The sequence below is a fragment of the Lagopus leucura genome, unplaced genomic scaffold, assembly GCF_019238085.1.
Source record: "Lagopus leucura isolate 7727_CA_CO unplaced genomic scaffold, USGS_WTPT01 Super-Scaffold_100030, whole genome shotgun sequence".
In the NCBI taxonomy this organism is placed as follows: Eukaryota; Metazoa; Chordata; class Aves; order Galliformes; family Phasianidae; genus Lagopus; species Lagopus leucura.
The window spans coordinates 1,242,677-1,256,409 of NW_024962281.1; the positions used below are offsets into that span (position 1 = coordinate 1,242,677).

Consider the following 13,733-nt stretch of genomic DNA (forward strand, 5'->3'; position numbering starts at 1 on the left):
TAAAGCCCCATCCTTATGCTGAGCTCTGGCTCCGAGGTGCAGGTCTGTGTGAAGGGCACGATGCTGGATGAGGCGTATCCCATTGAAGCAGCTCTTTCATTTTTCCTTAATGCGTGCTCAGGTGTGAAACTGTTTTCATACGGACGTTGTCCCTCTGTGTGGGTGCACTGCCAGTCCTGTTTGTGTGACTTGGTGTGAAAGAGCCTCTCACAGTGCCCTCTGGAAAGGACCAATGTGGAGATGCACGCAGGCTGCATCAGCTGATGGCTGAGCATGGGGCTGCCCAGGCTGTGCTGCTGGGATGCGTTTTGTAGAGTAGCCCTCGTACCAAGAGAGCCGATGTGGCTTTATTGAGGGAACATACAAAGAACAGAACCGATGGTTACATCCAGAACAGCTCCAGCTCACCATTGACTCGGTTTGCTCATGCAGCGAATCAGGGGCACAATTTTGATTATTGCTAATGAGAGAAGCTCTGGTGTGCTAATTGCCTGTGTGAGCAGAGCTGTGCTGGAGCTGTTCTGCTTCTCAGGGCCGATGCTCCCGAGGGCTGGAACAGAGCTCTGACCACACTGCAAACCTTGCCACGCTTTTCCACTCAATGTTTTTTTCCTGATCTTGTGCTGCAGCCAATAAGATCTATGCAAATACTTTCTTTCTCCCCTGGTTCAGCAGAAATCATAAATCCTTTTTCCTCAGGATAAGAGATAGTTAGGGAAACGACGATAGCAACAGAAGTGTAGGAGCCTGCTGACCCGTGGCACTGCGGAGAAATCCCAGCTTTCCCTGGAGAAGAGATTCAGAATGTACATAATGATATGTTGACGATGATTCTGTATTCACTGACATTACTGTGACGGACGTCCCTTTCCTCGCAGCTGTCTGTTGACCTCAGGTCCATCTGCTCTTTGGGGCAGTCACCATCAGAGTCCAGCAGCAGAGCTCAGTTTTTGCCCTCTTGCACTCGAAGTGCGTGGTTTTCCCTTCTTGGCTGAGGCAGGATTTAAACACGTGGCCTATAGAGCAGTTCTGCATCTTATTTTTATTTAACGAGTTGTGAATGCGTTGCGATGCTGATCTCAGTGCAGCCTGAACCTCCCCTCCTGCAAGCAGAGCACGTGGCAGGACCGCCCTCCAGGATGGGAGCCATTCAGTTGCACTTCTTTCAGCCATCTCATACATTTCTCTGTACCACGTTGGCAATAACGGGGAAAAAACTGTTATTGTTTAAACGTTGGCCACCATCCTCACTGTGTGCTTCCTAAGCTAAGAGGTGCCTGTGGGGCTGTGAGCTCTGCAGTCTGCCCGCTCGGAGCAGGGAGGGGTGCACTCCGAGCACTGCAGCCATTTGCTTTGCCATTCCAAATGTGTTGGGTGATTTTGCCTTTCTTTCTTTCTTTTTTTTTTTTTTGACTTTCAGTTCTTTCCACTCACTTTGTAATTATTTTTTTTTTCTTTTCTTTTATTAAATCTCACATGTATTTTGAGTTTTTTGTGGTGTCGTTTATTTGAGCAGTGCGTTTCCTGTGCTGTCTGGTTGATGTCTGTGAAATGGCAGTGTGTAAAGCACCGAAGGTGTTCCCAGATCTCAGGTCTTAGGGACTTTGGGAACCCTCAGAAATACCATGAACCAACTTCTACATCACACACGATCCCTGACCCAGAGGGAAGTCCTAAGGCGTCGATCCAAATGCAGTCCCTCCTTGAGCCAAAGCTGTCTAAGTTCTCCTCTGTGGGATTTGTGTACCTACCAGTGTTTTTGGGGATGTAATGACGCCGAGCAGTTGATCAAAGCACAGCCCACAGATGGTGTCTGGATGCTATCTCCCCTTAACAGAATAGGAGCAGGATGGGCCTTTTCTAGAGAGACACCTCACTGTCCTTTTATATGGAAAAGTGCACAGCTTCAGCCTGGGGTTCTCTTTTGGGGGATGGTGGCTGATGGAGCTCTACTCACAGCCCCATTTGGTGTCAGCTCTGTGGGACGTTGCTGCCTGAGGAGCTCAGCTCAGCCTCTCTGGGTTTTATTTGCTGCTGGGCTGAGGCCAGTGCTGCACTGAAGGCCAACCTGAACCCCAACCATACAGCTTGGCTGATGAGTGCTGTCCAGGTGGTGCTGCTGATGGAGGTTTGTCCAGCAGCGTGCATCAGATTTGTACTTCAACCTGTCTGTACTTAATGCGATGATCTGACGCTTAAATATGATTCTCTTTTGTTCTTTCTGTAGCTTTTTTAGTCTTCCCAGCGCATACTCCATAACAACAGGAAGATATGTTAATTAGAAGATTTATTAAGGCCAAAACATCTCATGCAGAAGAAATTAATTGGTGCTTTCACCTTTAAGCTTGCAATATATTGCACAGAAGAGATTGTGTAGCGAGGACTAAGATACACTGATTGATTGGGAAAAGTTTGCTTAATCAGGTCTCTTGATAAAGTTGAAACCCAAGGTATTTGCCAAAAGATAACCTGCTAATTATGGCTGATGCATGGCTTACACTGAAACCAAACACTGACCTCTGGCCCCAGTCGTAGCATTTAACACTGTGACTGAACTTCCCAGGGGAGAGGAACAAAGTTGGGTTGGTGGAGAAGCTCTCAGCGTGCTGCTTGAGCTGCTGCTGCAGTGGGATTTGGTTTGTTCCTCTCCTTGTCTGGCTTGGGATGTCACTCCAGAACCTCTGACCGACCTTAACACTACTGCTGGAGTCTAACATTTCTGAGCAATAAGCAATAACTTTTCAGCAGCTTTGTTCTGTAGACTTACAGGTGTTATAACCCAAATCCCTGACCCCCAGTTTCAGTGTTACCAGGGCTGTGCCCCCCATGCCTCAATGTCAGCCCTTTCCAGCGCTCTGTGCTGCAGGCACCTGCCCAGCTCTGCTCCTGCCCTTGGGCTGGGGATGCTGGGTGAGCACAGAGCCATCTTAAAGGACAGAGCTCGATGTGACCTCCTCATGAAGGGGAAGCAGTTCAAAGCTGGAGCCTGGGCTGCGACTCCTGTGTTTATGATGCACTGAGTTCCTTTTTTACACAAACACTTGTTGAAACAAAAAAGCACAGCGCTCCTGCCCAGGTCTGGCGTCACGCAGGACCAGGGTGGCCCCAGTTCCTTTTCATTTTAAACAAACCTGTAAAGGAATCTCAGGACTGACCTGCTTGTACCGAGGTTGGGTTTAATAAAAACAGAACTGACTTGTTTAACAAACATCTGTTAAACACGTTTTGTGCACTGCTTACATTCACTGGAGGAGCACAGTGCTATGTCCACGTGTTCAGCCTTCACCGCTGCCCCTTCTCATTGCCACCTTGTGCCTGGCCGGGCTGCAGGACTGGCCATAACCTGGTCCTTTGTAGGCCAGAAGACGCTCCCAGCCCTCACCACCACCACCACACACTGGGCAATGCCACCCGAGGGCTGGTGGCTCTGCCTCTGGTGTGACGGAGCCCAGCAGGACTTCCCCTAAGCTGGCTTCATCACCGCCTGCATTTGCTGGGACAGGCTGGTGTACAGGTGCTGGCTGTCGTGAGCAGGACTGAGCTCCTGTCCTCAGCACACCCTGTGCACGGCAGTCACCTCCAGATGCCCTTGCAGTGGCTGCAGATCCAGAACTAGGAGTGCTTTTCTGCTGGCTGCATCCAGCATCGGCTCTGTGCCCCGCGCTGGGCAGGAGGAGAGCTGGAGCAGTCTGTGACCACTGGGCTGAGCTGTGCAGTGGAATGCTCTGATCTGATTGCAGTGACCGTGGCTTGGTCACAAATGGGATTAATGTTGCATAAGGAGGGGGAGTTGCAGACACCTGCCAGGACTTAAAGCATCACTTAAGTGTACTTTTCTGCATTCTTAAGGAATCGAACCGTAAGTACTGTTTAAACTGAATTTAAAATGGTAGAGCTAATCAGCAAAAAGCACACCCTACACACAGATGCTGCAGAGGCAATCTCTCCGCTGTTTTCCTTTATCTTGATCCATTCTGCCACCATAAGAGTTGTTTTCATTTGAGCAGCTGTAATAAATGAACACTTAGATTGTTACCCACCCACCATAAGCAGTGATAACAAGTCAGGTTTGTCATCTAAGGCATCTGGTGCTGCTGCTTTGAAGTAAGGCAGCTTTATTCCTAAATGCAGCTGTTCTGGCATGGCTCGCTCCAGCTGTGACATGGCTTCTTCCATGGTGTTTTATGAAGGATAGATGTGACAGCGGCTGGGGATGACTCTGAATTGCTTCTCTGTTTCTCATTTAATGTTTGGTTCATATTTACGTTTTGGTTCTGATTCTGAATCTGAGCCCTTATGGGCAGCACTGGTATCCATCAGGAAACTTCCTGTAGGACCAAACAGTTCCTTGGGTTCTTGCTGCAGGTGCTTTTCGGTGCAAATGCAGCTTTGCAAGGTATCGTTAATCATCAGGCATTTGGAAATCTGGCCTGAATTAAGGCAGCAACAACAGACATCTGTTCCTGAATTGTTCCTCACCTGGGATGCTAACCTGCTCTTAGCAGTGCACTGTCCAAGCTCCTGTTGATTGAAATGGGTTAGGATGGCCACAAGCTTTTATTGGCTGGATGCATGCTGTGTTACCAATACACTGTGCAGAAAGACTGCGGGGAGGTGCTCCCAGCCTTGGACTTGGCTCTCCCAGAAAGAAGGGTACGTAGCAAGAATGATCCTGTTGCAACTGCAGCTTGTTCCTGAGCTTTGTGGTTTCTTCAAGGCAGGAAGTTCAGTTCTGAACAATGTCAGCAACACAAAGGTAAGAGGTACAGGGAGTTACCAAGCAATGCTTTCAACCTGCTGAGGACAAACCATGAGTGTAAGTTCCCTTATTGTAACTCAACACTGGCAGAGGTGTGCAGAAAGGATCTGTGCTACCAGAGAAGCGGTGCGTGCTGCAGAGCAGGCAGGCTCCAGCTTTACTGTTCCCATTCCAGTGTGGCATCCTGCATCCCTATGGGAACACGGGGTTCTGCTGGGCTGCTCAGCGCTGCCTTCATCTTTCCCATGTTGCCCCATTACCGTGTGCTTTTGAATGCTGCTCATTATTGATTGCAGAGGTTTTGGAAAGCAAGTTTGTGGATGGTTTGTAATGTCATTCACCTTACAGGTGAGAAACTACACATAGAGGCTCAGTGCTGGGGAGGCGAAACATTGGGTAGGAGCTGTTGTGCTATGAGGGCACAGCATGGAAATCACTGCGTGCAGAATTCTTCTGCTGACATTTGCACTGGTTAATGCAGCTGGTGAAGATTCATGAGATAGGGCAGAAAAAGAGACAGGAGGAAAAGCAGAATGAGGCACAGAGCCCCACTTCCTGCAGGGACCTCTGTGAGCATCAGCTTTGGCTGGGCTCGTCATGGAGCACACTGAGGACATGAGATTGAAGCTGTATTTTATTGGAAATAACTACAAAAGACAACTTGCCTCCTCCCAAAGTCAGGCATTTCAGTCACAGCTTGTGATAGAAAAGGAAAGTGGCACAGTGCTGCAGAGAAGAGCCCTGCCACACACAAAAAAGCTTCCCTACAGTCCATAGGTAGGTTTAATAAATAACATAAGAATGCCTCTGCCTCTGGGACACCTTGTAAACTGTGTCTGGGCTACGAGGGCGAGCAGAGCCTTCCTGTGAGCTGCACAGCCCCCTGCAGCTCAGCACTCCATCAGCAGTACCTGCAGTTTGCCTCATGGAACCTGCTTTGCTTTCGGCACCGATTTGAGTGCCATCTGCTCACACAACATTTGCACCACGTCTCCAATACTAAATATTTATTTCTAGAACCTTTCTGCTCTGCTTTTTTTGCAGTTTAAAAGGAAAACTTGACTTTTGCCTTGCACACATACAAAGTTTATTCATTTCCAAGCGCTAGCTGTGGCAAAATTTAAATGTAAAACTTTGGAAAGCTTTATCTGTTAACAGAGCTGCTCAGGACATCACTCCTGCAATGCCTGTGGTTCAGGAATCCCTCTTCTTCAAGGTAAGATGAGGAGCAAAGGAAAGAAACTTTGTTCCTGCACTGAAGAGTGCATCTGTAAAGCAGCACGAGGATTTCCTTGCTCCTATCTTATCCCTGTTCCTATTTATTTATCCTGTATCACTAACTTAGACACCTGCTCAGCATTTAGCCTGTGATGCTCTGTCTGAAGACCTTCCCTGTTCTGTGACTTGCAGGTATGGTATTGCTGTTCATACAGTATGCTCTGGATTGCACTTTCAAACTAGTGCAACAATCACATAAAAATGCTGGCCCTATTGTTTAAAACAAATTGCAAGGAAAAATTTCTCATATATCTTCAAAGAATGCCTAAGGCTGGTTTTAAAAGTGCAACAGAGGCTTAAACTGGCCTATGTAATTTGTAAAACTGCTTTGCCTCATAGTGGTGAGAAAATAGTTGAAGGCATTTTGCACTGTCTAGTCTTAAGGCAGAAGAAATAGCACCCTGAATGGCCCAAACTGGTCAGTGAGGTCTGCAGTGCTGACTGCAGATAAGCAATTTCCCACAGCTTGTAGGAACCTGGAATGAGTCTTTAGTGGCTTTTACCCAGAATGGAGCCCAAAAATCGGATCCACGGTAAGGCTTTAACAAAAACTAGATGGTTTGGCTCATGGCCTTTTCACTATTAAATCAAATAAAGCTTCCCATCTGAGGGCTCATAAGCTGAGACATCTGGTGCTCCGTGGCACAGCTTGTAGCCTTCTGCCACACTGATCCCTGAGTTGTAGGACTGTGACCCAGTCCCTCCTCTCCCCAGCTTTCTGTATTTACGTGGTGTTAAAAGTGGAGCACACTACTTAGAAAAGATACAGCATAGGAGAATGACACCATTTCATCATTGCCCTCTGAAAAACACAGCAGCACTCTTGCTCTGTTGTGTTCACTGTCCTGTTTGCTGGGACCAACCAGTACTGAAATACTGCTTCCAAGGCAGGATGGTCTCCACTATTCCCTTCCAGGTGGCTGCAGGGGAGGACATGGGGAGCTGCATCCTCCAGACCTCAGCTGAGGGCACAAGCCACCCATGCGCCCCCTCCCACCATCTGCTCCCCTGTCCTCACTGTACAGGTATCTGAATCCATCGTAGCATTCATCTGTCTCCATGGTGCCATCAGGGATTTGGGCTGTAGCAGACATGACAGCCGCTGAAACTGGCTGCCTTGCAGCGACCTGCAGCCTCACTTGATGAGAATTCTTCAGTTCAGAAGAGTAATAGTAGGGAAACTTGGCCTCAGTATCGCCCTGGATGGCTGGAGTGATGGGACAAAAAATATAAATGGCGTTGGATGGCTGTAAGTGCGTTAGCTCTTGATCCACGAGCTCTTTGCAGTGTGTGAATTCAGTGCTAGTTACCTGTAAAGAAAGTAGAAATTATTTTTTTTGGTAAATTCATACAAAATTATTCTCTCCTCTGGCTTCTGTTCTAGCAGCTGTGTAATTGGGGGGATCTTAGGGACAGGCTATTCCAGATACCTCAGCTGATGCATAACAGCAATATGCACATTGGCCCTGATGCAAAACATTTAGTCAGGAGCTCCTAAACTAGTACACAAAAGGCAGGCAAGCACTCCCTCTCTTTTTAGGAGGCTACAACAACCAAGAGGGACAGCAGATAGCTAGGTTATGTCAAATAAAGTCAAGCTGATGAGTTGACGGTAAGCTGCCAACCTGGGTCGTTTGCCTTCTAAGTGTACTTTCTTAAAAGAAAAGTGTTTTATGAAACTGGGGAAAAGTTTTAATAAAGCAGAGCTTGCTTCTTGTATGTATCATTAAAAGTGAAATTGATCATACTTAAAGTAACTGCTCTTAGATGTCCTCAGGCTTCAGTCGGGAGGCAGGGAGCTGAGCTATCTGTGGCCAAGCTCTTTTGGAAGCCTCTGAAAAGTCAGCCAAAGGTAGCACTAACAAAGGTAGAACATGGACACAGGCTTCTCAGGAATCTGCTAAAATGCAACGTGGGTTGCAAATACACGTGCTTTATTAATCTGCCAGTGTCTTGGCCTCAAGATATCGTGACCAAAGGCCGTTTTGACTCCTACCTGTGCTTTTTTTAGCAGATCAGTAATAACAGGAAACCAATCAGGAGTCTGCCTCTCCAGCTCTAAGGTGATGATCACCAAAGCCAATGTGGAGCCCTTAAACTGCACTAGTTGGTGGCAAGCCATACAGTGCTGTAGCTGTTTGGTCAAGAATGCAACGTGGCGAGAAGGATTCGTCTGAGGCAGCCCGTTTAGTAGATGGGGCCAGTTGGACATCACCATGGCATGGAACTGGAGAGAAGAGAAATAATATATATATATTAGAAAAAAAGTTATAAAAAAGCAGAGGTCAGTGAACTTTATATGTTTTCATATGTTATCAACCAGACGTACAGACTTAATTTCATCTCATATCAGGAGGCCTAGAGGGTGTCCCCCCTGTCCCTGCCCTTCTTTTTTTTGTGTTTGTACTTGCCAGCCACCAAACTGTTTTTTGAGCTTATAATGAATGTAAAGGTCTGTGTTTCCTAATAATTTCTGGGGTTTCTACTTTATCCAGATTGCTATCTAGGAGATTCAGTTCAGACCAGCACATATGAAGAGAGTAAAACCAGTAATAATGACTGTACTCTGAATTTACTGAGGAAACAAGAAGAAAGGCAGTTTTTACAATCAGCAGCCTAAGATGGCTTAATATTTGCACATAACCTTATGAAAGGGTTCCGGGATGTTTGTATCATATGATTTTTGCCTTACTAGCACATGATCGTTTCTTGAAGACAAAGTTCAATCATTTCTATTGAGTATTTAGTAACTGCGATGTGAACTAAGTGCCACATTGGGGTCTAATTGCATAAAACCAGGGTGAAGTATCAGTGGGATGAAAAGGAAAGTGGTTTGAAAAACCTGTATATGAAATGTAGCAAAACTGATAGCTTTCTATGTACAGTATTAATAGAATGGAAATAGTTAGAAATATTTTTGCAGTGTGTATTTAAAAAAAATTAAAATGACGTATAGTTGTGCATTATGAGAATCTTTTTAATGTCCATTTTAGTTGTCCTTTAAAGATGGGAGTAGATTTTTTTGAGCAAAATGAAAGGTTTTAAATAGCAGTAAATTAAAAAATGCATAATCACCGTAACATTCTTCAAAAGACTTGCAGATAGCTAAGAACTGGTAGTCTACAAAGCATCTTGGGAAGGATGTGTGATGTGTGCACATCTGTGTTTTCTAGTCTCATTTGATAAGAAGTTGTTTCTTTAAACAAAACAGAATTGCAAAACATAGTGCTTACAATGTGTAAGAAATCCATTGGTGTTGCTGTGTAAAGATCCCAGTGAAGCTTATCTAGTATAATTCTTTCCATTCTCAAGATCTCAGCTGGAGAGCGTTTACAGCCACTCTGCACTGCAAGCGTCTTCACCGATGGTATTACCTGTTAAAAAAAATTAAAGGAGTTAAAAAATAATAAAGAAGCCAACTTCTTACACAGTGCTGTGTGCGTTTCTCTGTACTGTGCTCTGAAAACTCTGTGCTCATCCCAAAGCACACAAAGCAGGATGCTTTGGTCAGGAGACCACATAGAAAATTGCCATTCTAAACACAGGCAGGGCGTCCTCCTCCCAGGGCAGCTGGCAGTGAACCCAGCCCTACAGCAGGAGCGATGCTGTGAGCCACCTGCGTGCTGCACTGCGAGGCACGTTCCCTGCTACCTCGTTAGCTTTGCTTCCCTGACGAGCAAGGAGAAGGTTTCCAGTTTTACAGAGACTTTCGTGGTTGTCTCGTTTCCTGTGGTCATTGGCTCAGCTTCTCCTTTTTAGCTGAGGGGAAAAGAATAACCTCAGCGTGATGCACCCTAAGAAGGCCTATGAAGAGCATTTCACTGCAGGAGCAGTTCATTAAAAGAACTGCCTGCAACTCCTAAGTTTCCTGTTCCTTTTCAAAACAGAATGAAGGAAAGAGGAGAAACAGAATCTGAAATGCTTTTCAAGGTCTATTTGGCTCATGTCTGTCAATGTCTGGAGAACTGTGTGCCATGACGGGTTTCAGCTATGTGCACTGGGTAATTATCCCTTGTAATCTCATACTTACATGGGTACTTGCTGATTTTACATGTTCACCTTGAGGTGCAGACCTGAGTCATTTCCTCACCCAGTTCAGTAACTGGTTTTGAATTGAAGCAAACTCATCTATCTGAAATCTCCTCTAAAGAATCTCTGCTCTGTCTTGCCTACCCGATCCTCCCAGGACCCATCACAACAGAATTACAGCACCTTGATGTCATGCACACAAAGCTGTGCACGTGTGTCTTGGCTGTCACTAGATCAAGCTTTACTGCGAGCTGTGAATTCTTATGAGGAGAGGTTTAAGTGCAGCAGGGGAATACATTCATTACTTTACAGTGACCTTGAAGGATGAAGGACCAACTCTTACTCATGCTGAGGAAACGGGACTGAAAATGTTACTGCCACCCCTTTGGGGCTATGCAGGGTAAACAGATTTACGCTTCCTCATTATGCCCAAGTTGATGAAAGACCTGGAAATGCAAACAACTTGAAAAGATGGATTTAGAGTATTTAAAATGACAAGTGTACAGACCTCATCTTCTTCGTTGGTTTTTGCTGCAAGGACAAGGCAGGAAATTGCTATGCACTGAAGATATTTCAATCGAGCCTGAAGGGAGAAGACAACACTGAGTAACAAAGATAACATCTTGGGGGAAATAACTGTCATTCTACTGCACATGCACAAGTTTCAAATTTTCATTTCAGTGGCAGCTGCTTTGGAATCAGTTCAGCTGCAGCAAGATTCACTTGAAGCCAGAAACAGCAAGGAAATCTGAAGTTGAACAAGTCCTCTTTTTGGTCTTACTGTTATTCACATATCTCACAGTCTCAGACCACACAATGTCACACTATCTACAACGTGGTGTTCTTCCTCCTCTTAACTGAGATATTACTATGCTTTTGTCAAGCAGAATTAAGAGTTGCAAGGCACGTAACTTTATTGTTGCTTCAATGTCAGAAGTTGGCCTCACAGTTTTGTTAAAAGCAATGGTTTTGAGACTACAACATTCAATGTGATAACGCCTTCTGTTTAGCGGAAGCAGCCAGATGATGATGAACTCTTCATGCTTATCACAGCTTTTGGACTCCAAAGTCACACAGACTTCTACTGTGGATTGTGAATCAGTAAAATCTCAGCAAACACTCAGGTTCATAGGGCATGTGGGAACCGTTGAGCCGCTGCCTGCACCACTGATTGAGCACCTGGGAAAGGACCTGGTCAGCCCTGGGAGCACAGGTGAAGGCAATTCAGCTGTGTGATAGGAAGGGGTGGAGGCTGGCTGCTCCTCTTAGACCTCATTTAAGGGCTGCCTGCCACTGGGGAAGGATCTTTTTCTGGAGATCTCTCCTTTGTGGAGTTTCCCCTGTGAGCCTCAATCTTCAGAAACAGGTGAGTAGTCCTTCTCTTATAACATTTTTCTATTACGTTAGTCCCTCTGTCCTTAGGCCTTGCATCACCTTTCCATTGTGTTGATCTTTTTGATGGTTACAATAGGTATGTATTCCCCAGAAAAGACCCTAGCTGCTCCCTAAGTCTACTGCCAAATACAGTACTTCTTTTGTGTAAAAGAGGATGTAATCAGGTTACACATCTGCAATCAGTAATGTAAACAGATAAAAAGCTGGAAGAGATTCTTTACCTTTACTGATGCTAACAACCGGTTAAGGATGCTGATAGATAAAGCAAAAGTTTCAGAGTGAAGCTGGAACTGAGAGCTTATTTCTGCGATCCAGAGTATGGTTTTCTCATAGCATGAGGGAGAGATGTCTGTACCCTGAGGGGAAGAAGTTAGGAAAAAAAGGTTAGGAAAAAAAAAAAGTACACTTAGCACTTTGATGATTTCGTTAACATATCTCCAAAGGAAAACTCCAATTATTCTAAGTGCTCTAATTAACATTTTAGATGTCTCCAGGCTTGAAATGAAGATATTGCTGTTGGCTGTGTATACAAAGAGAGGGAAAGGGCAAATTGTTGGAGCAGTTTAAAGCACTCATCCACGTTGCACAGCTCTTGCGTGCTCCATCAGGCTTCCCCAAACTACCTGAGTCAAAGCAACTCTAAACTCATTTTACATGGGGTATTAATATGGTGTCAAACAAAACAAACACAGACCCTCCTCCCCCTCTATTCCTTAAGATTCATCTATGCAGGATGACTTTTGCGTTCAGGTGGGTCAGGATGGCAGGACCAGCACTGCATGTCTGCAGGGAGATGCCTTAAATGCTGCTAAAGAGAACGAGGGAGAATACCTTCAGGGTAAGGTTCTGGAAAATGGGCACTTTCCAAATCCTAGCCTCTCTGACTAAGGCATTTTCCAGGAAGCAGGCAAGCCTTGGGGTCTGTGGAGGTCCAGGGCACTTCATAGTAACTCCTTGAGCCAGTTTCCCAGGTGGGAGCTGCTGCCAAAACCAAGAAAAGAATTATAAAGCAATATACCACCTCCTTGTGCTAGGTATGGTTTCCTCTCGTGCTGCCTTTCCCAATGCTGAGAACTAAGTCAGGGGCAGCCATATAGTTTGTGTGCTGATGAGCAAAAACAACTCTATCATCCATCCTGGGGAAACTGATGATGGAAGAAAAAATGTCTGAGAGCTAAACTGCAGCTTGGTGTTTTTTTTTTTTTCCACCTCTGGGCCATACAAAGGCTTCCTCTGGTTATCTTAGGTTGGGAGTACATAGCACTCCATTCAGCTGTCCCTTCGTAGAGCTATTAAGTTGCAAACCACTGTCAGCTGATTTTGAGTTTCTGGCAAATACAGGTCTATTGTTTCTGCAAAAAAAAAAAAAAAAAAAAAAAATTAAAATCTCCAATATTGTTGTTCTTAGGACTGAACTCCCAATGAACATTTTTTTCCTTGAAACAATTCAATCTTCCTGTTGCTGTTGAAGGCACACAACACTATAGAAGCAGCACTCTCCAGGCTATGCATGTACACATGAAATAAAGGTATCTGAGTGCTCCCATCTAAAGGGCAGTGAGAACCTGAGATGGAGCATTTCAGTACTTGTATTTCAGTGTCTCGCTAACAGCAGAAAAAAAAAGGTGTTAGATCTAGAGCTTCTGCTTTACTCTATCTGCGCAGTGGTGGATGAGGGCTCGTGGCTCCGTGCCTCCAATCGCCCTAAACTGAGTGAATCCTCTGGAAACTGTTGATTTCTAAAGCTGCAGATCTGCGATGTGAGCGTTTCACCGTACGGCTTTGGCTGCGTCTCACGAACACCCGACAGCCCGGATCGTTGCAGCAAAGCGACCAACCGTGTAAGGTGTATCCGAGCGGGTCGATGCTCTGAAGTTTCTCTTTTTGTAGCTGGAGGGAAAGAATTCACTCGAGGCTCCCCTACAGCTTAACCGCGACCGTCCCACACAATCACACCGATCCGCCCCGTTCCTGCCTTTCTTTCCCCGCAGCACGGAGAGCTCCGGCCGGCAGCATCCCCCGCCCGCTCCCCGTCCTTACCCGCCCGGGCGGGTCGCGCTGCGAAGGGGCTCCGTAGGCGGCCGGGCACGGAGCCAAGAGCAGCGACGACTCCGTCAGGCGGGGCCGCACCGCCCTCAGCCTCCGCGGCTGCGCACAGTCGGGCCCGGAGCGCCGCGTAACGGGAGCGATGGAGCTCCGCCGTCACGGCTCCGCTCTCGAGGCGGCGCTGCAGCGCGGGCTCCGGGCGGGGCTCTGCTGTGGGGTGACGGGC

General features: G+C 46.3%; 1 protein-coding gene across 1 annotated transcript; it reads right to left on the reverse strand.

The window, feature by feature from the left end:
* Positions 1 to 5,829: 5,829 nt before the first annotated feature.
* CCNI2 (cyclin I family member 2) lies at positions 5,830 to 13,500 on the reverse strand. Its single transcript, XM_042881567.1, has 6 exons — positions 12,293 to 13,500; positions 11,683 to 11,817; positions 10,575 to 10,649; positions 9,271 to 9,411; positions 8,034 to 8,264; positions 5,830 to 7,347 (listed from the first exon to the last, which is right to left on the reverse strand). The coding sequence occupies exons 1-6, from the start codon at positions 12,404 to 12,406 to the stop codon at positions 6,940 to 6,942; spliced, it is 1,104 nt and encodes a 367-aa protein (XP_042737501.1). The 5' UTR covers positions 12,407 to 13,500; the 3' UTR covers positions 5,830 to 6,939.
* Positions 13,501 to 13,733: the final 233 nt, after the last annotated feature.

Bases quoted from the DNA above. Each gene is read 5' to 3' on its own strand.
- CCNI2 (XM_042881567.1), bottom strand. From the start codon at position 12,406: ATGAAGTGCCCTGGACCTCCACAGACCCCAAGGCTTGCCTGCTTCCTG. The intron at 11,818-12,292 runs GTATTCTCCCTC...TCTTCCCCTCAG, and splicing joins TCCAGAACCTTACCCTGAAG to GGTACAGACATCTCTCCCTC. The intron at 7,348-8,033 runs GTAGGAGTCAAA...CTTTCTTTACAG, and splicing joins ATCTGCTAAAAAAAGCACAG to GTAACTAGCACTGAATTCAC.